This window comes from Harpia harpyja, chromosome 15, assembly GCF_026419915.1.
Source record: "Harpia harpyja isolate bHarHar1 chromosome 15, bHarHar1 primary haplotype, whole genome shotgun sequence".
NCBI classification, from domain to species: domain Eukaryota; kingdom Metazoa; phylum Chordata; class Aves; order Accipitriformes; family Accipitridae; genus Harpia; species Harpia harpyja.
The window spans coordinates 2,088,261-2,113,816 of NC_068954.1; the positions used below are offsets into that span (position 1 = coordinate 2,088,261).

Consider the following 25,556-nt stretch of genomic DNA (forward strand, 5'->3'; position numbering starts at 1 on the left):
CACACCTGCTAACACATCCCTTCCCCAGCTCTCCGTTGGCGACTGACACGTACCACTGTATTTTAAACTCGGGCAAACGCACAGAGGGTGAGAAGCCGCAGCTCAGGCTGCCACCCCGGGGCCTTTCCTCAAACCATCCCATCTCCTGGGCCATCCCAGGCTGCCCAGCGAGGCTTGTGCGGTGGCAGGGGACCCGGCTGCAGAGCCACGGCCTGAGACCCTCTGACCCCCTCCCACACCCCAGCGGTGCGCAGAGCGGCAGCAGACAGGACACAAGCCAGGAACATGTGGTGGAGGAACTCCCTGTCCCCGGGTAGAAGCAATGGCTCGGAGAGAAGTACAAACCAGCTATTCATTTGGCTGCGTTTATATCAAACAGACAAATCAATACATCACACTTCAAAACAAACCCGAGCCTGTGCAGACAAGCCTCGAGAGTTTCGCAGAAGCTGAGCCAGTGCAGCATGAAATCACCCCACAAAGAACACACAAATGGGAAGTGAAAAATAAGACACACCCCCTCCCCCCCCAAATTGCTTTATTTCTTGATAAAGCTGCTAGTAAACTCAAAATGCATTGGCCTTAAAAAAACCCCAAACTTATCTGGTATTTCCTAGATTTGCCGGAGGGCCACGCTTTCAGACGCACAGACGCAGCAAGCTTTTCTGGCCAGTACCTGAAAAAAACTGGGCTGTCAGAGCTGAAAGCGTCAGAGTGATTCATAATTATGTCAGTGGTACCAGTACAACACATTTTGCAGAAAATTTTAAGGGTTCTGCACAGAAATTGCATCCCCTCTCAATGCATCTCTTTCCATCTCCTCTGCTTTTACAGTGTCAGAAGCTTAACATGCCCCATTTACCAGTGTCTTGGAGGATGAAAAAAAAAACAAAACCAACCATTCAACAAATCAAGAAGCAAGAGCCTCCGTCTCCCTTCTTTAAATCAAACCCTCCGTACAGGGCAGGAGCCTCAAATACCCTCAGGGTTTAGGTACCAACAAGCTGGGCTGTGGTTTTCACTCCCCACCCCTTAAAACACAGGACACCAGCATTTACCTTCAATAATAAAAACTTTATTGCCAGGTGTTTCAGTTCTCTCCAGCAAGGACGCACTTTTTCAGCGCTGCCTTTGCCGCTCATGCGTCAGCAGACGTCAGCGCGGTTCTGGCCCCTGACCCCACGAGTCGCCGTCGGGGAGCAGCAATAGATCACGGTGGCAGAATTGCATTTACTGCGCGGCGCGGCACCGCCGCCGCGAGAGCTTTCCTCCCGGAGCTGCTCCTCCTCAGAGTTAATCACGTGTGTCCGAACACTCGTTATTGGCGAAGTTTCCAGAAGGCTCCTGACAGAGTCATTTATTAAAGTAACACCCAAAATGTCAACTACAAAACATCTCTACAAGCCGCTACTCTGGATTTCAACCCTATTTTTGATTGACATACTGTGAAAAAGCAGCAGAGGAGGTCAGAGCTCCGGCCGCTCCCTTCTGATTTTGTTAAGTCAAGCGGGCAGCACCAGGCACGCTGCTTCTGAAAACCCTGAATTGCTGACTTCAAAGGACACCCACCTGCCCTGCGTGTCCTGGGCTGTCCCCACCCCACCAAAGGGCTGGGGAGAGGTGAGGAAGGTGCTGAGCTCTTCACTCAGGGTCACAACTCGCTCTCACATCCCATCTTACTCCACTTACAAAAAGAAGCTTTAATTCTATCATTCCTGATAGAAATCCCAATGCCCAGAAAAGGCAACCATCGCACCCATCTCCAAGGAGGACCAGGAGGAGGATCTGAGGAGCTACAGGGCAGTCAGCCTCACCTCCGTGCTGGGAGAGGTAGGGACCAAACGCTCCCCAAATCTCTTTCCTGCCATGGGATGGAGAGTGGAAGAGAGAGCTGGGAACAGGAGGGATCCCCCATGGGCACATCGTGTCTGGGCAACCCGACTGCCTGCTGTGATGAGATGACGGCAGTGCGGATAAGGGAGGGATGTGGACGTTGTACACCGTGACCTTGCCAAGGCCGCTGACAGTGCTGTCACACGGCATCCTCATGCCCAAATCAATGGGTTATGGGCTGGGAAAGCGGCAGATCTAGTGCTGGAAATACAGACCAACCAGCTGGAGCAGAGACCAGGAGGATGGTTACGGCACTGGAGTATGCAATATGCGAGGAGGAGCTTGGAGACCAGAAGCAGACTCTTCCCAGAGGTGCACAGCAACAGGCCAGGAGGCAACAGGCACAAGTTGAAACACTGTGAACTCCAATCAGATGTTGGGAAAAACTTTTGCAACATATGGGCGATCAAATATTGGAACAGGGACCTATACACTGTGGACTCTCCACCTGCATCCACTGAATATCTCCATCCTTGGAGATATTCAAGCATCGCCACCCTGATCTAACTGGACCCGCTTTGAGTGGGGTTGGACTAGAGACCTCAGAGGTCCCTTCTAACCTCAGTTACTCCATGGCTGTGTGTCCCTGCAGGGATTCAGTTTAAGTTTTAATCTCAATTCCTACCGCTAGCAAGGTAATGGCTTCCAATCCTCATGGTCTCCTACTGTAAAAGGATCAAACGGCATCGCTTGGGACGGACAGAAAGCAGCCAAGCCCAGCATAAATAAATACACACAGAGAAAGAATTCATTCATGTTGCAGAATAACACACACAATTTAAATGCTGAAACATTAAAAGCCCGCTGACAGCATCATAGAAATAATAGATGTTTTTCCCACTAGGCTGTTCAATAGGGTCCCCAAATTCAGAGCTTTCAGTTCACCTACGCTTCAGTCCTCTATTGCAATGCATCAGAGCCCATCCCGGAGACGCGGCGGGCTTACGCAGGTAACGAGACACGAGAATCGTCCCCGACCTCTCCTGGGCCAACAGGCAGGTCTCAGAACTGCTCTCCTCAGAGGAGGTGCCCTATTTGCTGCCGTGGGTTCTGGCATAAGAAAGTCCTTCGCGGTTGGCAGGCTTTGGTTTTTAGCTTACGTCTGTCATCCTGAGCTTTCTTTCCAGGATGAGTCTTGTCCCCCCTCCTCTCCTCTCAGCAGCTGGTTGGGGTGAGGACCTCCTGGGGCATCAGTCCAGCTTTTTCACCATGTAAGGCCCTTCTAGCTCGTAGCCGATCTTCCTGTAGTAGTTCCTTGTGCCAACACCTGTGAGAAGAACAATAAAAAGGTTTAATTCAGTGTGATGACAAATGAGCTGGAGAAGCCATGGCCAGGCAGGAAAGTCATTTCCATGGAGGGACGGTGCCGAAAGGAGCTTGGCCTCTCCGAACAGTTGGTGCTGGGCCTCCCCGGCTGCCGTGCTGGAGCGGGGATGTTGCATCTGGACTGATTACGGTGTTTTTAAGGGGGGAAGCGCAGGAACATAGCTGTTCTATCTGCCCTGAATCATGCAGCCCATCCTTTGTCCTGAGAAAGGCTGCGAGGGAGAGAGGAATCAACACGGGAACAATGGTTAAACGTGAGTTGAGTTCAGAGTACCCCAGGTATAACAAAACCCAAAAGACAGGCTCTTGAGAGGAGGCGGCCCAGCTGCAGGCATCATTACCAGGAACTGAAGGGCTCTAAAACCAGACAAACTCTGTCCAATTGTTCCTAGAAACGAGCTCAGCTCCACTTCAGATAAGACAAGTGGGCTCCGCAGCCGCAATCCAATTTCCTCATTGAAAAGGACGGCTCCGAACGCCTCGGTTCTCGAACAGCCTCTCCCCTCTCCTTCCTCTCTTAATGAGACCCCGCAGCATCCCTGCCCAGGGTGAGCCCAGCCCCACCGACCCAGGCTGCCTGACCAAGGCTGCCTTTCGCTCAGCATCCTGCGGCAGGACAAGTCCAGCACAGCAGCCTTCCCCCTCACCTTATCTAATTACTCACAGATGCAGACATTAGTCATCAGGGGAGGGAGGAGGAATTCAGCATCACAGCAGCATTGTCGGCGCAGCTGGTGGGTAGGGACAGAAGGACAGATAGGACACGGCTCTCCATCAAGAAAAGCAGCCCCTCTTTCCTCTAATCTCATCCCTCCAGCCAGTTCCTGGAAACTGCAGCGCTTGCAAATGGCTCTCCAGGAATCGGCTGCATCTCCTATGCAGGGAGTGACCCGGTGCAGCTGGTAACCCCTTCCTGCCCACACATCGCTGCGGCGATTTTACCCATCGCTGCTTTGACAGATTCGTTTAAAATAGCAGTAATTTATGTCCTGAATGCACATTACAACAGTGACCAAACGGCTTAAGCACCCCAGCTCCAGACAAACCCCCAGCCAACATCCTACAGAACCATTATATTAATTTGAGGTACAGAAAAGACACCTGAAACGCAAACCAGAGATGTCCCCCTGCTCCTCATTCCAGCTGAAGCTGGGAAGAGCTTGAAAAACCACAAAGAACCCCAAACTGGGCAACACCTGAGCAAATTTACTTCCAAGCAGCAGCAAAGCAGCAGAGCACCATCCTCAATTAAAATCATCCTGAAGGGACCCAAATTCACTCAGCTTCAGTGTGAACCTGAAGCCAAGGAAAATACCAAGTCCACTGCACACACGTCCACTCCCCTCTTCCTGATCTCTGCCCGGGAGTGCCATGATGTCCGACCTGGAGTAAACCATCACCTTTGTCATTATCTTGCCTAAAAAACATCCTCTGGGTTCATTAGCAGAGATGCTGGGATATGACACACAGATTGGGGCAGTAAAACAGCAGAGCCACCTCACCTGTGGCCCAGAACAACTTGGTTAAAAGGATTGGCGAAATCTAAAGCTGAAGAACAACCCTCTTGAAGCTAAAGGATAACTGAGGAATTCAGCTGATGGTATTAAAACCATCTTGATCAGAGTTATTTAACAATTCCCCCTTTTTTTTTTCTAAAGCCCTTGGGAAATGCGTGGATTTTAAAGGTGGCAGTTTAGGTTGCATCAGAGCATCGTGTGCTGCCTCCATTAATCTCAGAGCTATTAAGTGGCACTAGTTAAGCACCAACTCTTCCTCGTTTGAGGGCAATGGGTTCAAGCCATTAACAAGAATGATGATGCAGTTGGCCAGCCCTGTGCCCCAGGGGTCCCACGCTGTGCCGCTTTGTGAAGCATCTCCGTCGTCATCTCAGCCCTGCTCGTAGCAGCTACTTCTTGCACAAAATTACTGTCCTTCAACAGGAAAGTCTTCCATGAAGAGGAGGCAGAAGGCTCAAGCTGAGGGCTGCAGGTTGAAGATACAGCGTGGTTTCCCTGCTGCCCAGATCCAATTTGGGATGTCTCGCTAGCTCCAGCACTGCAGAAATGTTTTCAAGGCAAGAGGCTTTTGAGGGGAAAAGCTCTCACCGAGGCATCCCAAGAAGCAGCCATTGGGTTTGTGTCCGGACGGGTGAAAGCCAAGTGTCCAGAATTACATCCCCTGGAGCATCAGCCTGTAACATCGTGTTGCAGCGCAGCGGGACGGTGGCAGGCTGCCCAGGCACAGGGGCAATCCCTACATCTGGAAGCAGGGGGAAAGCAGGCAGGCATGGAGGTACAAGCCAACGGGACAAGGACTTCTTGCAATCTCATCTGGTGTAGCAGGAGTGGATCAGTAGATGGAAGCACTTGGTGCTCAAGCCCACACCTCTACGCTATATGTGACTGTGGGGGGTGACTTCAGACTAGATTTTTGGTACCCTGGACTACATGTCCCCACCACACACTTGGTTCGAAGTCGGCCAAAAAGCCATTCTTTCAGACCCCTCTGCCCGCTTCAGAGGGTGGACTGCGTTTGACCTGCATCTGGAGCAACGCTTGTGGTTTAAATTCCTCTGAAATGAACTGTGCTGAAATGCATAAAAACCTCCCTGCGAGCCAAACTAGTGCACAAGTGAGGATGAGGATGGGATTCACTTCAGCTGCTCTGAACCCAAAGGCTAACAAACCCAGTCTACAATATTCATTAGGATGCCATTAATATGAAGGTATCTCCTTGTAGTCAAAGTATATCAGGGAAATCACAACCAGCACAGAGGTCGGGTGTTTTGAGATCAGCATGGCACATGGAAGAGAAACAGGGTGTTGAAACATGGAATTAAAAGCAGACTGACAGCCAGAAACCATCCACAGCCTTTCTCATCCATGAGAGAAGTACAACACCATAGGCACTGTTAAATGGAATAAAAGATCTGTGGGACACTAACAACTGCCTGTAAGTCATGCAGAAGGAATCCATCTTCACAGACCTCTCCATTGTGAAATTATCACAACTTTGTATGAATGCAAAGTCCAAAAACCCAGAGTTGCAGGATTATGCTGCTGGCTTCTATTCGCAAGGAGAGTATCAACACGCAGTCCTAAGAAAATCAGAGCTACAGCTGTTAAAACAACGTGCCATTTCGTCTGCTCACAAGTCATTCTAGGGGTAAGTGCTGGAGAAGCAACTTGTAATGCCCACCATACATTCGATACTTGTCCATCAAGCATAGCTGAAAGGAAGGTCTCGATGGCACAAGTTCTCTTCCCAAATCTTTGCTGCTCTAATTTACACCAAACATACCACAGAGCTGGTGGGACATGTTCAGGCAGCAATCTTCCCACTGCTCCAAGTCACACCCGTGCTTTCCAGTGAAAAGAAACATCATCCAAGAAATATCACGAAAGAAATATCATGCAGGAGTGGAATAGTAAGGCCAAAAGCTGGCCCAAGAAGCTTTTTGTCTTTCCAAGCCAGAATTGGCTGCATTCCTCATTCTGGGTCTTTAAAGCAGGGTTTTAAATTTTAAATATTCCCTATCAAACTGTGCAGGAGAGCTTAGGTTGAACTCAGCAGAGCAGATTTCAACCAACCCCTTCCAGATTCACCACCAGTGATTTGGTTGAAGGGCAGAGGCTCTGATCACGCCTGCCTGGACGGAAACCCATGGCCAGGGGCCAGCTGAGGCTTTTTGGAAGCGTCCCTCACTGCAATCTTCAAATGACACATCCTCTGGCAATGGCTGCTGGTTCATTTAATCGCCTTTTGTCCTCTTTTGGAAGCATCTGAATAGTGGTGAAGCCTACTGATAAAACCCCAAACCTGGCTTTTCACTGTAACATTTAAACCTCAAAATTAGTTAAATATATTAAAAAAGTCTGCCTGTAGCAGGGGACAGAGAAAAGTGACCACAGCATCAGGGTTAAACATTCTTCTGGCCCAGAAGGACGAGCAGTCGGCATGGGACTGCTACCCAGAGGACAGCAGAAGTCAGATTTCATTGCCCATGTGCAGCAACCCCTGCCTGTGACCTTTTCTGTGCAGAGCCCATAAATACACCCTTCTGACTCAGCCCTGAAATATTGCAATGCAGCATCCGAGGCTGAGTATCCTCAAAGATTCCTTCACCACGGCTCACTAGTCACAGAACTAAGTGAAAATGAGATTGTTTTCAGGATCATTAAAGAGCTACTAATAGTTCATAAAATTTCCATAGCAGAGACTTACCAAGGCACACGAGAGACTTATCTCTACACAGGCCTCCACATCTTTTGGCAACGACTAAAATCTTTTCTGAAGATGCACAGCCAAGGCATATCATGTCTCGCAGCTTCTTTCCCCCTCAAAATACTTCTTAGAAGCAGTTAGCAGGGCCCTGCGTGCAAGGCAGTGCACCTGATTTAGCTGAACTTTCCGAGTTGTCTCAATCCATTAATGCGCCAGCTGCAATTCTGGTGATAGCGAAGCCTCTTCCAGGTTTTTCTGGGGAGTAACTACCTGGCTCGCCACTTTGCCTGAAGAATGGAGAGCCCCAGGGTCACTGCGTGGACACCCGCATCGCCTGTAGGATCTCTGTCCTTCAAGGGTGCTGAGAAAAGGATTCATGGTTAGTCCAGGCAACGGGCCAGGAAAGGGCGATGCTACGTCCACCAAAGTGCTATGGATTTCACCCAGAATGAGCAGTGAGTCTCAAGCCAGCCGCAGGGATTTGGGATGGCCACGACTGCTTCTCTTGGTATCAGAAAGGACATTCCCCCCATGACTGCCAGTGCTGCTGCTGGCACAGCGATGCTCTACAAGGGGAACGCTCTGCCACGGTTGGAATATAATTTCTGTGGTTTTGAAATGGGACAGAGAAGGAAGCAATAAACACTTCTGCAGTCACCTACAGTACTTCCATGGACATCGGTAAAACACAGCGATGGCACAGAGCTGGGCAGGAGGCTTGGAAGCCACTGCTGCTGCCACGGGGCAGACCATAAACATCTGCATTTTCAACACAGCTAGAAAAGTGAAGAAAGAAAACAAGAGATCTAAGAGAATCTCCTCGGCCTCCAAGCGTGTCTCCCATGATCAGACCAAGGCTGCCAAAGCACAGGAGGATTCAAAGGCTGTCATTCAGAGATCACATAGCTCACAGTTTAGAGACTCTCAAGACTCGGGGTCGGGTCTGACATCAGTGATGAGCGAGCAAACACAACCCTCTTTTTACCACGGGTCTTGGTGGAGACTCAGGCTACTAAAAAAGCAGTTTTAAGTTTTCCTTTATACTCCTTGCTTTGATCTCCACCAAGTCCAGGAAGACACTTTGCTAGCTGTCAAACAATTCCTTGTTTGTGAAATCCACTGCTATCCAAAACCTAGACTCCGCGCAGGACTTCAAAGCAAAGTCGACACTTACTGGCACTTGGCAGCCACTCAGGCAAGTGTCCAGAACTTGTTTCGGAGCCAGCCCTTGCTCTTCAAGTTGGCAGGACCTGTTTATATGAGGAAGGACCAAAACTAGGGTTTCAAGTCCATAAGAGCAAAAGGAAAATAAGATGAGAGAACGTTTTCTTGCCTATTGTGTACTGGAAGCTGACCAAAAAACCCCACACCACGTTTCTGAACTGATGCACGAGTTAAGAATGCACAGCAGATCCATCCACGACCTGATGAGTTTGCTTTGGCATTTATACTTTTCACAATACTGGATTTTATCTTCAGGGAAAACACGAGGCTGTTTCATGTGAATCACTACCAACCAACCGCAGAGAACGGTAACAATGGGGAAAAGGCAAAGGATTTGAGATAACCAAAATGCCTTATCAGCACTGAGGAAACAGGAAAAAACCAACATTCTTAACACTGCTGAGAAAACCTGGGCACGTCAGAGCAAACAGAAAAAAGTTATTAATTTAAGAAACCAAGGAACAATCCCTACATCTACCCCTGCAGCAAAGATTTTTTTTTTTTTTTTTTTAAGATTAGATAATTGGCAACTCATCTCCTGAAAGTTCCTAAAGATACCAGGAGATAAAAATCCTCTGAAAATTAGAAGTAGGGGCTTTTGGAAATGTTACCCAGTATCTTTCAAGTACAATGCTCTCAATTTTCAAATTCACATAGAGAGAAAACACAGACATGTTCACTTTTCTTTTAAAACAACAGATTCTGTTGAGAATTACTGAGAACTACTAGAACTCTGGCAGTCATCAGAAAACATAATCCAGGCAATGTGAATGGAAAATAGGAATATGATTTTTTTTTTTTAAAGATAAGTGAAAATATTTTTATATCAATTAATCTGCTTTAAAAATGGAACACTGGAAACTGTCTGATTTTTTATTTTCACCCATAAGCACACAGAAGCACCAAGGTCTGAAGCATTCTCCCCCCAGAGCGACTCTCCCCATGTGTTTCAACAGTCTCCGGAGGGACTAAATCCAGGGATGGGAGAGTTCAGTATTTCATGACCTCCTCTTGCTGCAGCAACCACAAAGAGCTAATTAGTGTCGCAGTTGAGTTGTGATTTAGACATATCTTTATGTACTTACATGATTGTTAATATCACTGCGTGTGAAGCATTTCATAATCCTTTCTCTAGTAAGGGCTAAATGATTAGTGGAATCAAACCCACTAACAGCAACTGTGCCTAAGCTGTATTTAGTCTGTGTGTTGCTGTTTGTTGGACCTGGAAGAGAAATCCTCTGTTTTTTTCCATTAAATGCAAGTTGTGCTTTCTTCCTGCCCAGATTGCTTCCCAGAGATTTTAAATTACTATTTTCACAACACCTCTGTCTAGCAGGGAGGTACTGTCATCGCCATGTCCCAGAAGAGCCAAGATCCCAGGCAGCTGGGTAATTTCTCTGAAATCACAACACAAGACTGTGATTTAAAAAAAAAAAAAAAAAAAAAAAAAGAGTTTTGCAGCCTGGGTCTCCCTTCGTCAGCTCAACAACTCACTTCACTACTGCAGAACACTGATGGCCTTTCAGATTTGAGATTGGATTATTTTTTAAGTCATGACCCACAAGCAGAAAGCCCTGAATATCCCTAGCATGCCCTCCCAGCCTCCCACACAAATCCAATCCCTGCTCCATTTAAATCCACTCTGGATTTGATGCAAACGCAAAGAGATATGGTCCTTTTCTGATAGAGCTGATCCTTCCTCCAACTTGTGGTCAGCTCTTGGGCTTGATAAATAAAAATGAAGGAAGAAACCACAGTACGTAAATAGCACAGGAGACCTTTACTCTCCCCTTTGCAACTTACTCATTATACAGTACAGATGTAATTTAATTTAACTCAGTTTAAATCTAGAATGCCTTGGCATGATTTAGGACCTGGCCAATTTGAAAAACTCTTTTTTCCTCTTTTGCAGCTCCCACATGAAGGGCAGCATCCCCTCATTTACCTTCAGTCCTTTCAAACGGAGATCTCTAATCTAGCAAACCAGGTCCCCATACGCACGCCCAGTTCTGCCTGTCCTCCCACTGTCCCCAGCTGCGTGCCCGAGTGCTTTGCAGAATACAGACACAGCAGCCCTGCTCTGGAAAAGTATTTTGGATGTAAGGATTATAGTACCTTGATCGAATAATTTAGTGAACTGCTTATGAAGTTTTATTGAAACAAAGCAGATGTGCCACATTTCCTCCTATCCTGTCCCACTGCAGAATTTGTGTTGGTGAAGGTGCAGAGCTAACAAGGAAAACCAGAGCAAAAGCTTTATCATATTAACAAATGGATCACTCGGGGATTTTCTGATTTGTTCTTAAGGCCAAATCTCAAACCCAAGACTATAACCAATAACCTTTTTTTTTTTTTTAATGAAAACAATGAAATGAATGGTAGAATTAAATAATTGATTTTACAGCATTCAACTTTTGGGGTGCTTCTTAGCATACAGGAGATGCCCTGGCTAGAACTGATTTTTAAACGGCAAGTCTGCAAGTAAGACCCATCCTAGAGCTTCCAGATGGTGAGATTACATCTCATTGATCTCTTTATTATAAAGGCAATATTTCATTAATGACTACACAGGCCTGCCCAAACCCAGCTGCACTGAAAACATCCACTGTCTGGAGAGAAAAGCCACCACGCCAACACTGCCTTTAACTGCGATAGATGAAGCCAGAGATGACAGATCTTCTGACTCTAAACCAAGCAAAATTAAATATTTAAGAGCTAATACCGTAACCTCTCTTACATTTTAAAGTGCTGCCACCAGGCATCAAGAGAGACAGGGACAGTGAAATGTGTCTGCTACTCAACGCGAAATTTGTTGACTTAAATGTTTGTGAGATTTTACATCTACAGGCTATGTAATGTCTTGAGGCTTCTTCCAGGGATGGCTGCTGAAATATCCAACCCAGCTGGTAAGGTATTACTGAGAGATTGGGGATTTAGGATGACTCACCAAGCATGTGAGGCATTCACAATCGATTTTCCTTCCTATAAGCTATGAGATTTTAAACACCAATGAAGAAACACTCAGCAATCTTGAGAGTGAGCCTACCATTCATTAAATCAGCAGTGTCCCCATGCACCTACTTCATTAGAGAATCACAGAATGGTTTGGGTTGGAAGGGACCTTTCAAGGTCATCCAGTCCAACCCCCTGCCATGAGCAGGGACATCTTCAACTAGATCAGGTTGCTGAGAGCCCCGTCCAACCTGACCTTGAATGGTTCCAGGGATGGGGCAGCGACCACCTCTCTGGGCAACCTGGGCCAGTGTCTCACCACCCTCAGTGTAAAAACACAGCACATGGCTTCGGGAATTTGCTTCAGTACCTGTCCAGTGCAGGAAGGTAGGGATCAGAAACCAGCCTTTTCTTCTGAACTTCCCCTCTTACTCATCAGAACAAGAATAAGATCATTAGTGTTATAAATGAGGTCTCTCTACTAAAGAACAACTGAAAAAGTTCCTGTAGATCTACAGTTTAATAGTGCAGATTGCTACATCAGATGTTAATGACTTCTGGTGAGTAAAAGGGTGAGAAAAGAGCAGAAAGACCCCAAATGCTGAGCAGGAATCCCTGTGATGTGTTCCTGTAAGCAACAGGCACACTCAGCAGTTCAGGTGGCTCCACCTGAAGGTTATTACCATATGTATTTTTGATAAAAAGCATGAAAACACTCAAAAAAAATAGTATTAGTGATTAAAAAGAAGTGAGAATGACCAGGCAGGGAAAAATCCTTTGCGATCTCTTCTCGTTTTCGCATGTGTTTGCTTTATTGTCCCTCTTGGAAAGTGCTGACAGTTCATGTGTTCGTCTAGACCCAACAGCAGCGCAAGCAGAGAGGGTCAGTCAACCATCAATTACGTTTGCATCTCTGCAGTGCAAGGAGGCCCTGAAAAGGCTCGGGAGTGGCAAGTAACGAATTAATACAGTTAATAGAAGTTAATACTAGCTAGCCTCTCACCTACAAGTTTTGCAGACAACGCCCCTTACCTGCTCTGCAGAAATACTGTTCAGCTTAGTTCTGAACAAAGCACACCGAGATGGGTGGTTAATGAGGACTGTGCACGCTACGGGCGATTTTTCTCCAGCTCTTCCCCAGCTACTCAACTTCTCTGACGATCCGGCTAATGAAGCAGGCTGGCGATGCTTGACATCACCTGATCCTCCACGCCTACCATTCAGAAATCCATCCTGCCTTCCCATCGCCACCTTCAGCCTCAGCGCACTCAGGCGTGAAACATCCCTGGCCTGTGTCCATGTTAATTTTCTACTTGACAGAACACAAATAGAAGCTTGGTCTGGGGGAAAACTGATCATCTTGCCGCATAGTAATTAGCTTATAGCAGGGAACGGCAGTGGTGCCAGACCTCCACACCGCCGTGATAAGGCTGCTACGTCACCGGGATGGAGCGAGGCTACAGCGAAATCTCGCTGCAGGGAGACATTAAACTACTGCTTCAGAAGATGAGGCGTGCTGGTGCGGATTTGGCTGCAGTTCCAGACACCTCTCCAGTCTCGGGAGTAAACCACCAATGAGGCTCATTTAAAGGCGACTGGAGATGGCACAGGCACAGGTGACAAAATGCCTGCACTTTAAAGGAGAAAGGAAAGGGTGCTTATTAATGGACCTCGGTGCATTCGGTTTGAACAGGGCAAGCACCTGTGATAGGGGAATTCAATCTCATCCCCCACCTCCCCAAACAAGCATCTTCTGTACAGAGATAAGGAGACAATCCTGTTGGTACAAGCCAAGCTAGTCTGCTTTTCTAATGCCAGCATAAACAGATAACGCTGACAGACGTCACAGCAGATACTGCAGACGAAAAAGCTCTTCCGTGCAAGAGCACTGTATTTATAGAGCTAGCTTTTAGTGTTTGAAAAAGTAATTTGCAGTCTTACAGCACATAAATATTTGGTCTGTGCATTCCTGGTCCTTGCCCTTGGAGTAGCCAGCAGCCTCACCTACAGCATCTCAGCTTTCAGATTCACTACACCAAGGAGGCAGCTCACCTGCTGCAACCAGTGTGCTCGTCAAGGACAATCAGTAAGATGCCAGCCTGTTACGGACAACATGGCAGTATAACAGTGCTATCCCTCTCCTTTTGGCAGCTGATTTAGGCTAGGTAGACAGGGATAGAGACAGCTACTCAATAGCTGGATACCTTCAATTCCTCTGCTGTGAATAAAGGGAATACTCAGTGGTAGCCTCATCTTAACTTCATACAAGAAACTCAGGTTATGGAGGTAAAATAAATAAGCCATGTACTGTCAGCGTTAAATGCCACTGGTACTGAAACCACCAACCTCTGCTGTGTCCATAGAAAGTGAAGTTGGAGGCAGCTACTTGTGCTCTACACATGCCAGCGGTGTAAAGTTTAGAAGAAAGTGGCTTTCACACACCAAAGATGTGTGAAGGGCACACAGAGGCAGTGGTGGACAGTACAACTGGAGTTTGGAGATGGTAACAAGGGAAATCCACATATAAAGCCCACAGCTATCCCTGAGACAGGAGGAGACATATCCTTTTTAAAAAAAACAAACCAACAAGAACAGCAATGTTACACGCAGAGTCAAAGCAAGACATTTTGGTGCCAGGACAGGATGTCAGTTTGGCACAACCCCAACGCTTCTCACAATGAGGAGCAGGAGATTAGGGACTTGGCGAGGAGCTAGCAAAGCATAACAGCCCAGAGCATACTCGGAGCCAGGAGGAGCGCAGCGTAAAGCCAGGCTGCCCAGGAGCAGGCAAGCTCTGACACATAGATGTCTCGCACTCGGTGAGTGCCAAGCTGTGTGTCGGCTTGGGCTGGTCAGAGCGGCCCAGCTATCGGCCAGTTGTGCTCCGAGTCTTCAAGGTAGAGGCACGAAGGCCACGAAGCCCAGCCAGGAACGACAGCAGCAGTTGAGTAGATCACTTTGCGGGCTCAGCTCTGGGCTGTGATGTTTTCTCCCTCCCTGGATGAGCACCCAGGCTTTGGCCGGTGGTGCTGAGCCCTTCCAGGGGCAGTCAGTCCTCATGAGCGACCTTGAACGTGTGTGCGCGGCTCTTGCTCTGTGCTGCTATGTTCACTCATTCGCACCCTTCTGTCTCTGTAGACCTGCTGATTACAGCCTCTCTCCAGATTTCCTAGATTGCTACAACAGATGACGCATACATTAGAAAAACAGAAATATTTGGGATGGGAACACTCCCCAAACTGCACCTGCATACACATTATTTAAGTTCACAAAAATTATTTTAAAAGGAGGTAGGGAAGCACTTCTGCCACATGTTTTTCAGTATCATGTGTAACTATGACACTTTAAAAGAAAAAGGTATCAGTCTTGTAATTTTATTGGTCAGGTGCTTCAAGTAATTGTGAAGCACTGACTCGAATCTCTCTGGTCATTGCCACTGCCAAAAGTAACCACCAAAATCAGAGGATGACATCAGAACAATTAAGTTGCTGCTTAGAGGAAACACAAAGGACCCAGAATGAATCAATTTGTTTAAGCACACTCAGTCAGGGGCTTTATGCTTCTGTCATTTAGGAGGAGGAGGACCCAGGACTTCTAATATTTCAGCATTTGTTGTATGGTACATGTCATATACTCATCACTGGTGCTGTTTTAAAGAAACGGTTTGAGGTACTTGCTGCAGGATTAGGGTCAGAAGGGGTTAATTATGGGATGTCAAGCAGCAAAGTCAAAACAGTGGCAATAGGAACCCTCAAGGAGACAATAGGAAAGGTTTTAACAGAGGACCATCCTCTATCCACCTTCACCTAGACTGAACAATTACTCCTCCCAAGCTCAAGGTACAATGGTGAGGCAGTGCAACTGACCCCAAAAAGCTCAGGGAAAGGGATGGGGAGAGGAGTTTATCAGTTGTTGCAGGCAGACAGACTGGCAAGGCAGAAAAATCCCTCGAGGGCTATCAAATACAAAAGCACCCTCTCTGACTCTAGAAGTCCTTGGGCAACAAACGGCTGGAGGCTGAGAAGATATTTTCATGCTTCCTTAATATTTACTCCCTTCCCCAGACACCCAGCATCAGCAGCATCAAAAATGACACATTGATACGACCCGCCGCAGCCTACTCATATGTTTTTCGGGCAGAGGCAGAGTCTGAGGCAAATACGCTGCAAGTTGGACTAAGAGACAACAGGCACGAGGGCTGCATCGTACTTGCGGCGTGGGATGAGGGTGCGTTTGTCCTAAATCATCCTCTGGATGCTGTGCAGTTTCTGACAAAAAAACCCCTCTATTGCTTGAGTCACTGCATGCAACTGCTCGCCACTGACTCCCAAAGGGGAGCCTGGCAAGTGTTGATACCTACGGACCGCAAAACAGGAGATACAGCCTCAGAATAAAGCTAAGAAAAATCCCATCCCAAACAGAAACAGATACAGGTCAGTAGAATGAGCGGTCAAAGAGAAGTGGAAGGGAAAGCTTCGTTGCAGATTAGAGTAGCATCATCCTACCAAAAGGACAGAAAACCTTGAATACAGAATTCAAGCAACGGCTATTGCCAAAAGGGAAGAAGTGATTATAAATTCAGCAAGCTTATAAGTCCATCCACTAGCCTCAAACACCAAGGTTTCTTACATTTTCAGTGCCTAAGGACTTGTGGACATCAGAGGAGTAACATGTTTAAAATTGTTTCAGTGTAATTTAGGTTTGGGGGGTGCTTTTTTTAAAGGGAAAAAAGATGCAAATTCGAAGTAGGTATAACTAAAAGCAAAAAACAACAAACCAAACCACCACCAACAAAACCGCGCCACAAAACCAACAAAAGGCAAAGAAAACACACATGCAATCACATGCAATTACTAATGCTGGAAAATGGAAAAACAGACATTTCAGATCAGACCTCCCCAGAGCTCTGAATAATGGAGTGATGCCTCCAGGGTCTACCATTCAGCTACCCAAGCCTGCATACTAATATACCACTCACATCAGAAGAGTAGAAAGGCACCACTCATGCAGAAAATTACCTTAAATGAGCAACGACTTCATGATAAACAAGCCACTCGCTTTTTTACTTTGCTCTTTGATTTAGGTGGTGGGGGGCACCTCCTCCCTACTGCTGAGGGGCAGACAGCACACTTCTGGCTCTGCACAGAAACCTTGCAAGCAGGCCACAAAAACACCTTGTTCTCGTGAATATTTAATTCTTGTCGGTTTAGTCAAACATCCAGATATGAGATTGCATCTTTGGGGGAAGGTTGTACCTTGCAATCTTAGCATCCAGGGTCCAAAGCATCCAGGATCACTAGCATCCAAGCTTTAAATAGAGCAGAGAACCCGCACAGTGGCAATACCAGAGGTATAACTACAGCGTCACGCACAACATGAAACCAAAGTATCTATGGCCGATATCATTTCCCATCCCATCGGTACCCTAATTTCCCCATGTGCTGCCAGAATCCAAAATGCCCTTCCTAACCTGGCTTGCAAATGCTCATCTTCCCTTACAAATGCACTGCTAGTGCATTTGCCGTTGACTCCACAGTCGATTAAATGCAGTTCTCCCACCGGTCCTCTTCAAATGAAGTGATATTTAACTAGACACACCACGAGGCAGCTGCTGTACAGCCTAGCTTGCTTTGTGCATCATTCCCTGGTTCATTGCCTGTTATGACTCCTGGGTGCCTGATGCAGGGGACCTCGGATTTTCCTTTGTTTGAAAGTAACCTTGCATGGTTTTAGGTACTGTCGTTATAAGCAACGGCAATCCTGTTAAATCCTGCCGCATCTTTTTTCCTTTTCCGTCCGTAAACTGAACACCCCTAAGAGCTAAAAGACTTATGATGAGAAGACAGGTTCAGCTGAACCTATTTACTCCAAGAACAGCCAGAAGAACAAAATGCTTTGGGAAGAGTCTGCTGGGAAACTCTGAATTTTTATTTTTTTTTTCCTCAGGAGTGCAAACTAATGTGCTCTGAAGAAGTGCAGGAACTGATGGCATTCATTTGTGCAGTCTTGGTTTGATTGTGCTTTTAAAGGAAAATCTGCTCACTGTCTCATGAATACCTCCGCTCATGACGCAGGGAGAGGTCCTCACCCTGCTCTGGGTAGGGCAATCGCAGCTGATGAGGTGCAGAATGCTGCCCAGATTGCAGGGTGAGACTGGTAAACCAGGGAGGAGCGCTAGTCTTTCTATAACAGCCGTTAGAGACGAACAAAGCACACTGGAGATAAACCTGCCTTAAGCCAGAAGTAATTCTCGGCTAAAGCAGCAGTTAAAAAGCTAAAGCAGCAGTTAAAAAGCTGGACTGCAAGCGTGCGTCCAATTTGGGTTATAAACACAACAAAGACGAAACCCACAACTCAAGGAACTCTACACTCACAGCTTTGACTAAGAACAAGCTTTAAGCCCTTAACCCCTGGTGCAGCCTTGAAAAGGAGGATTACCACTTGCAGGCAGTTTAAGAACAGTGCCAGTCAGAGAGGAAGATTCCCATGAAAGAAAACGATATTTATTTTTAAATCCCTGAAAACTGCTATTGCTCACAGTTCTGATTCAATGCTATTTATACTGCTGTGTATTACAAGTCACTAGGATGGAAATCACCTTCATTTCATCATTAATCTGATCTCTAAATACTTCCTACCCAATCTAATTTCAGAATTTGTGGGGTTTTTAGTTGTTTGGGTTTTATAAACAGGGATAGTTTGGGCTGAGATTGGGAAAAGGGTTGTTGAGGAAGGAAGAAGCACAAAGGAGGTCTCCCCACACATTCAACTCCTGCTCACTTCATTTTGTGTAGGGTTTGTTTTACCAGTTCTTCCTCTGCCCACTCTAAGGAAAGCTCCTGCAGATGGAGACCACACAAAAGCCTTAAAGCAAGACAGGTTCCCACTTTCCAAAACATGCTCAGCTGGGACAGATGCAAGACAGGTGGAAGTCTCTGGTCTGTATTATGCAGAAGTCAGGCCACATTATAAATCTTTGTTTGTACGATACATTACGGTGTATATATAAAAAAAGCTTCCTACCAGAACACCCTTGCAGAATGCTGGCTTTTCCAGTGTCCTTGCTTAAGGACAGCAACATTCCTGTTCACGCCTGCACCGAAATCCCAGTTAATACAGTATCAAGCCTGTTTTCAAAGCTGTTACATTATTAAACCTTCAAAATTGAAGTTCATTAAGAACTAGAGGATTGTACACAGTAGCTATTCCACAGCACCAATCCCCTAGTACGGGTTTATCCTTGGCTTCTTCCAAATCCCCCTAATTAATTTTTTTTCAAAGGCCATCAATCTGAAGCAGACAAACATCAGAGAGTCAATTCATTAACATTCCCATATTTCCACTTATCTTGGGCCACTTCTTCTCTTATTAATAGCTAGTAAGATTGGCATTTCTAAAAATAACCAACCAGCACTGGAAGCAGAACTCCAGGGAGCCCTCCCAAACCCCATCAATCCTCCCAGCAATACTTCAGAGTCTCGTCCTAAGGTCTCCTGAGTACACCCTGGCAGTTGGCAATCTCCGAGGCAGCCCATGAATCAACATCCAATATGAACTATGAGACGCTGATTACTCAAGTAATTTATTACTTCTAGGGTGACCAAAAGGCTGTTTACACGAGGAAATTAGGATACTTTAGAGTACCATCAACTGTGCCCTGAAACTCTACCTCTGATTTATATGCCAGCTCAGTTTCTCTCGCCTTAAATGTTCTTCATCACAGGTGAATTTAACGCTGGTATGATGCATCGGATTTACTTTTAGAAAGTTCTGAACCTCCGTTTTCTCCCTAACTGCAAAAGGCAAAGGCAAGTGTAACACAGTTTCCTTAAACACATGAGACAGTGTGCTCAGGCAGCACCAACAGACTGGGAGATGAGTCACCGACTATAATGAACAATTTTATCTCTCGTGGAGACTACAGGAAACAGGTGGTATTAGTTTAATTTCCATTCACAGCCTTGCGACTGTGGATTCCTGGCTGCAGCAGTATGCTTAGGAGAAAGATGTTGGGATCAGTCACCCCAATCTGATTATTATGGTCTTACTGATCTTAATCAGGAGGCAATCATGAATTACTCACTTGTTTCCCATTTACATGTTTGTATCAAATGATTTTACAGTACTGCCTGATAGAGAATATAAAAATGCGAACACTTCACACTGAAATATGCCACTGACTCACTGCTGAGGGGGAAGGAGTTTTAGCCCTCCTCGAAGCAAGAAACGAGCAAGTACAAGACAACGCCGGACCTAACGAAGGGGACATCTGCATTTGCAGGCAAGTGAAATAATGTTTAATTAAGAGTATTGACTAGGTTATACGTGGGAAGGAAGCAAGCAGAGGCAGAGGGGAAAAGATTATACCTGAAGTCCTCCAGGGAGTCTGGACAAAAGGAAAATTGGCTCTGGCAGCTAACATGCTCTGCCATGGAAGAAAGAGGTTTCTAATGAGAAAGGCTCTAATGGGCACAGCCTGAGATGTCAGGAAATGTTGAATACTACCTTGATCAGGATGGGCAGCAAATCAGCTGGACAGGAGAGAGGCGTTTCTAACGTAACCTCACTAAAAGCAGATTAGTCATATGGTGGTTTTCTTCTTTCTTTCCTGTTTTTCATAACCTCTTGTAACCGTATTGCCTGTTTTGGATGTCGTACATACATACTTTCATCTGAATTTACCTTAATCTGGCTTGAGTTAAATGCATTTCCAAGGCAACTTCAAGCCATGCTTCAATCAGCCAGAGACTCCTGGACCCCTCCAGAATTATCTAGCTCCCCAAATTCATTCCCTAAAGGGTCAGAGGGCCCCCAGCCAGCTGCATGAGCTAGGGATGGGTGTCTGGCCTCACATCTGGAGAGACAGGAATATCTTCAGTGATCAATAGTGCAAAGCAAGGTGCTGGCATGCAGCAAGATACCAGGGGGACACCCAGTCGCTTGGGGTCCCTAGGAAATGGGCTGTCCTAAAACAATCAGTACGAGATGCCCCTACTCAAAGCCAGGGTAGGGAACAGTCACAGATGATCACAGAATCATTGAATGGTTTGGGTTGGAAAAGACTTTTCAGGATCATCTAGTCCAACCCCCCTGCCACAATGGCTGCTGCTAATTTCTAACCAGAGCTGAACTTGAACTGATCTTAGAGATGAGCCCTAACCTTTAGCCAATAATGAAAACCCTTCCTGCTGTCTTATCTTAAAAATACATGTATTTCTTTTTGAAGAAATCAAAGAGAGAGCTTGCTACTTAGACATAACTTTCCTAAAACTTGTTACGAGTACAGAAATTCAACCGTCCACTCTGTTACTTTGCCAGCAGGAGCCCTGAGAAGCTTTCAGCCTCAATGGACTAGCACTGCCCCACGCAGTTCTCCGGCAGAGTGCATGCATCGGCATGGACCAGGGACCCTTCCCTGAAGATGCAGTTTGCATGTTCTGGCACTATTTAGTTGACTAGTACTGATGTAGCCCTTAAGTGCAAGACTGGAAAATACTGTTGAACAAAAGGACACTGTTAAGCAAAACACTGCAACAAAGCATTCACAAAACCACGCAGTACTAATGAGAGAGAGTCCTGTGAGAGACATCTTCAAAGCAGATCTCCCTTACATGCTTTGCTCTAGACAGTAGTCAAAATTTTGCAGTATGTTGGAGATGTAACCTTGCAATAGGTTCCCAGATTAAAAATCTGTTTTGAAACCAAAATTAGCAAAACCAAGTTCATCCTCCAATGGAGAAAGACTTCTAGCTGCATTTTTATTTCAGATAAAACATACAGAGGAACTGAAATTCAAGTGGTAACATCTCCAAGGAAACAGCTGGAAAACTTGCGGTCTTTGCAGATGCTGTAGTATTCTTTATTCAAAGATAAACTGTACTATATTGTACTTTGCACTCCAGGGGAAAAAAAATTAAAAGCACAGACAAGGTCTTAGTAGGATGCCACAAACTGTGCATGCAGCAAAACAAGACTTCTTGCACTGGATCTCGATGCAAAGAATATATTCTTTACATCAGTTTGCTAAAATACAGCTAAAATTAGTAACATGAATGCTTTCACAAATCATTTTTTAGTAATTGCTGTACGTTTTCTGTTCTCGTCAAAAGAAGTGTTCTTTAGCACAGAGGAATCACGACTTCCTCTCTCCAGGCATCCCAAGCCAAGACACTACTAGCAAAACTGAAAGAAACCATTTTCACTTTCGCCTCCCTTCTTTACTGAGGAGCGATGTGGTATGGACGTTTCTTTGCCGTACAAAATTCCCAGTCCACACTGACACCCACGCAGCAGCAACAGGGAAACAGGACTGGCGTATGTCTTAAGCAAACAAGAAATAGGGAATCCAGAGAATATAGAATTATCTTCAAGCATCTGGCTACTGCCCGCATGCTCTTCTCACTCACACTCTGGCCCTTGTCACAAGTACTTGTTGAGACAGCCCACTTCGGCTTTTCAACATCCAGGGACGTTACACAGCTGGAAACACACAGAGAAACTCTTTACTTTAGCACTCAGCAGCTTGGATCAAAGTTGTGGATTTCTGCTTTTCGGGGTTTTTTTGGTGGGGCAGCAGATGATGATTTTTTTTTTTTTTTTTTAAAAGGTCTGTATTACAGCTATTCTGTTTAAGTCCCCCAGCACACATTAATCTCATGCCAACAGGAGTTTCTCTTCCCATGCAATTCGCCAGCTTCCCCAGTTACATAACCTATATGACTATAAAAGGCTTTCTATAGCTACCATAACTGCTAATGTAAGATAAATTAAGACACAGAGGTAGTCCCGACCTCGACTTCACACACACGCAATGAACTGACGCCACTCTTCTTAGTCACAATGCCTTGAAAATGAAATAGGAGAAAGGGCTGCAGCTCTTTCTTATATAGCTCCCTTCTTCATGATAATACTTAATGTATCCTAAAAGCACATCTGTCCACCCTAATGACAGTACTTGCAGAAAGACTCTAAAATGGAGGCTGGCAATTTTCTATCCTCGTAAGCTCTGGAAAGCAGCCTTCGACAATAACCACCTGCGACGGGGCCAAATCAGCGAGGTCGCAAATAGCAGTGTTTGAAGGAGGAAGACACCCATGGTCACACAGTCTGTCTCCTTCGGCGCTAGGAGAAGGGTGGTTCCCCGCAGCGCGTCCTCTGGTATGCTGCTTACAATAATAGTATTGTCTGGACAAAGCTACGATGGAATTTGACTCCATTATGAAGAAGCAGCTGCTGATGCTCATTTTCTACCTAATACAAGGAAAGTTCAAAGCAGTGGCATTGGCTGCAGTGGGTTTGTTTTCAGATTAAGATACATACACACACCAAAAAAAGGATAAAGCAAAGGTACCTGAAATTACAGCAATTTTCCATGACCCATGCTCCTCCTTGGCTATTCTTTCTGCCTCCTCCATTAGTAACATACCAAATCCCTATAATGGGAGAAATAATAGGAAGAAGAGATAAGTTCTGTAAACATAGAAAACATAAGCAAGGTCAGAATATAAGCATTAGTACAGTTCCAAAAGACTCATGTTTTTGGCACAGGAATGATCCTGTGATCACAACTATTGCTGAATATTGCAGGAGAGGGCTTGAGAAGAGGTGTACCAACACTAAGCTTTAGAGTGGAGCTTTCTCAGGGATTTTTTTCTGATCATGAAATTATTCATAGACAGTTCTAGTGTCTGACTGCTTCTTAGTGGCAGAAACAGAATGAAGTTAAATCCACTGGTGGTAAATCAGCTTCGTAGGCATTCCATAATTCCTGCCGCTGAACAAGTCTATCCTGCTGAGATAACCAATCCTAAATAACAATCACCCACCTTAACGGCTACCTTACTAGACCTGGGTTTGTGTTAGTGAATTAAACAAAGCCAGAGCACAAATGCCAGATGCAGTTGCCTACGCTGTCAAATTGCGGAAGGATCCCAGTGCCATTCTGACTGGGGACATCAGCTGAAACAGATGTGGCCAGACACTACAGACCCAGAGACAAGCCCTGCTGCTGTTCACTTTTCTGATGTACATGTTGCCTTAGCGCCTTGTAATCTTTATTTCCACAACCCCTCCAGGAGTCAGGAGCTGTTGCCGTGCTCATTTCAGGATGAAGAATTGAGGCACGCAGCAACCACGGGGCTTGTCAGGGCTACCCACAAAGGCTCCATCAAACCGCTGCGTGACCCTTGCAGACCTAGGCTAGGCTCAAGCTCTGTACTGCTCTCCTAGGCTCAGCTCATGACACAGGAGACGTCAAATCAAAAAGAATTGCAGAAGAACGTGTTAATATTCTGGACCAGATCCATGCCTCTATTTACGTTTGGAAATCTTGCACAGCAGGAACGCTACTGGAATCACAATAATGCTTCAAAATAAGCAAATAGCCTTTCTACTCTAACAACTTCGTTGTCCTATATATCTGGGTATAATTGATTGGATTAATTCACTCCTAACATTAGGATGCAGGAATTATACTCAGCTCTTTGTTCATCTGTTTTCCTGACAAGATGTACCAAATGGGGATGTGGCGACACTGAAGCACATGTGATTTAATTCTAAAAAACATTTAACTTACAGGCATTTTTAAATAACACACAGAAATCTTCATTCTAAAACGTCCTTCTAATCAGAAATTGCCCCTGCAACTGTGAAGAACACTTTCTGATTAACCTTTTGAACACTGACTATTCCAAATGAACATGAGTGCATCATATGCCATGAAATTTCCATTTGCAGCCTATTTTAATGTTTGTAGTTGGCTACTTCCAATTGATTTTTCTCTCTCTCTTTTTTAAAAATATTTTTTCAAACACTTAGGATGACCATTTTTTCTTCCTAAATTTTTAAGTGTTAACTATTTTATAGTGGAAATATCCACTCCCCCTGCCAGCCACTGCCTTATGGTCACACATCATCAGCATCTAGCAAAACTGCATCTTAATGCATATACTCAGGGAAAGATTAATAAATACAAGGAAGTTAATTTAAAACATCAGCCTTGAGCACTTCTGGCAAAGAGCACAAACTGATTGCTTTTTTAAAAGCTCAGTCCAAAGGTTCAAAACCTACCAGAGCAAAATTTAATTCACATTTTTGCTCACTGCAAGCCACAGCATGTTACATGCAGCAGAAGGATAATGTGCCATTTTCATATGAGTCACTGCAAGGAATTAGAAACACGGCTTTCCACTCCCTTCTTCACATGCTTTAAGATATATATGAAATGGTCTCACAAGTGTGTCTGAAGCAAAAAACTGTCTGACCCAACTAAGAGAGTTTACTCGGGAGTCTCACCAAATCACTTAAACTGATAAACATCTCGGAACCAAAGTTGGATTTCTTCTGTTTTGGTAGGAAGAATGCATTCAATAAATGTTCCTTTGAAAGAAAACTGGGTAGTACCAAATAAAATCTCACCTTCCCACATGTATTTCAGATTTCAGAAGTGAAATTAGTCTATTGAACAAGATCAATTTTAGAAGGAAATAAAAAGACACAATGGATGTACCCCCTTTGTTTTGTTTTTACTCAGTTTGCAGTCAAGTCTGATGTACCACACAGGATATCAAAGGAAAGATATTCAGAACCAAAGGTGCTTAGTACTCCAAAGTCAAATTAGCACCAGCATACGTGAGCTCGTATTGTATGGGCATGAAGCAACACTGATAGCATTCAGCCATGCTTTTTTTTTTTTTTTTTTTTTTTTAAATCTCAGAGCAGTCGTAATTGTCTAAACATGATCACACTAACAAAAACTCAGAAGCAGCATGATTTCAGCAGGTGAAATGCAAGAAGAGGCTCAAATTCAATTCTGTTTCTATTGCAGCGGATTGTAATTGAAAGCAAGTGAATGAATCTCAGATATTAAAAAAAATTCTTCTCCAGTTGTGTTGGGGAGAGGGGTGCAAGAAAGAGGCACAGATGAAAAATATATATGG

General features: G+C 45.3%; 1 protein-coding gene across 1 annotated transcript in view; it reads right to left on the minus strand.

Moving 5' to 3' along the window:
• Positions 1–1,053: 1,053 nt before the first annotated feature.
• Positions 1,054–25,556, minus strand: part of ELP3 (elongator acetyltransferase complex subunit 3) — a 91,659-nt gene continuing 67,156 nt past the window's right edge. Inside the window, exons 14-15 of the mRNA XM_052809366.1 lie at positions 22,970–23,051; positions 1,054–3,160 (exon numbers count right to left, since the gene is read on the minus strand). Coding sequence (XP_052665326.1) covers positions 3,084–3,160; positions 22,970–23,051 — 159 coding nt within the window. The 3' untranslated portion in view covers positions 1,054–3,083. The remainder of the gene's footprint in view (positions 3,161–22,969; positions 23,052–25,556) is intronic.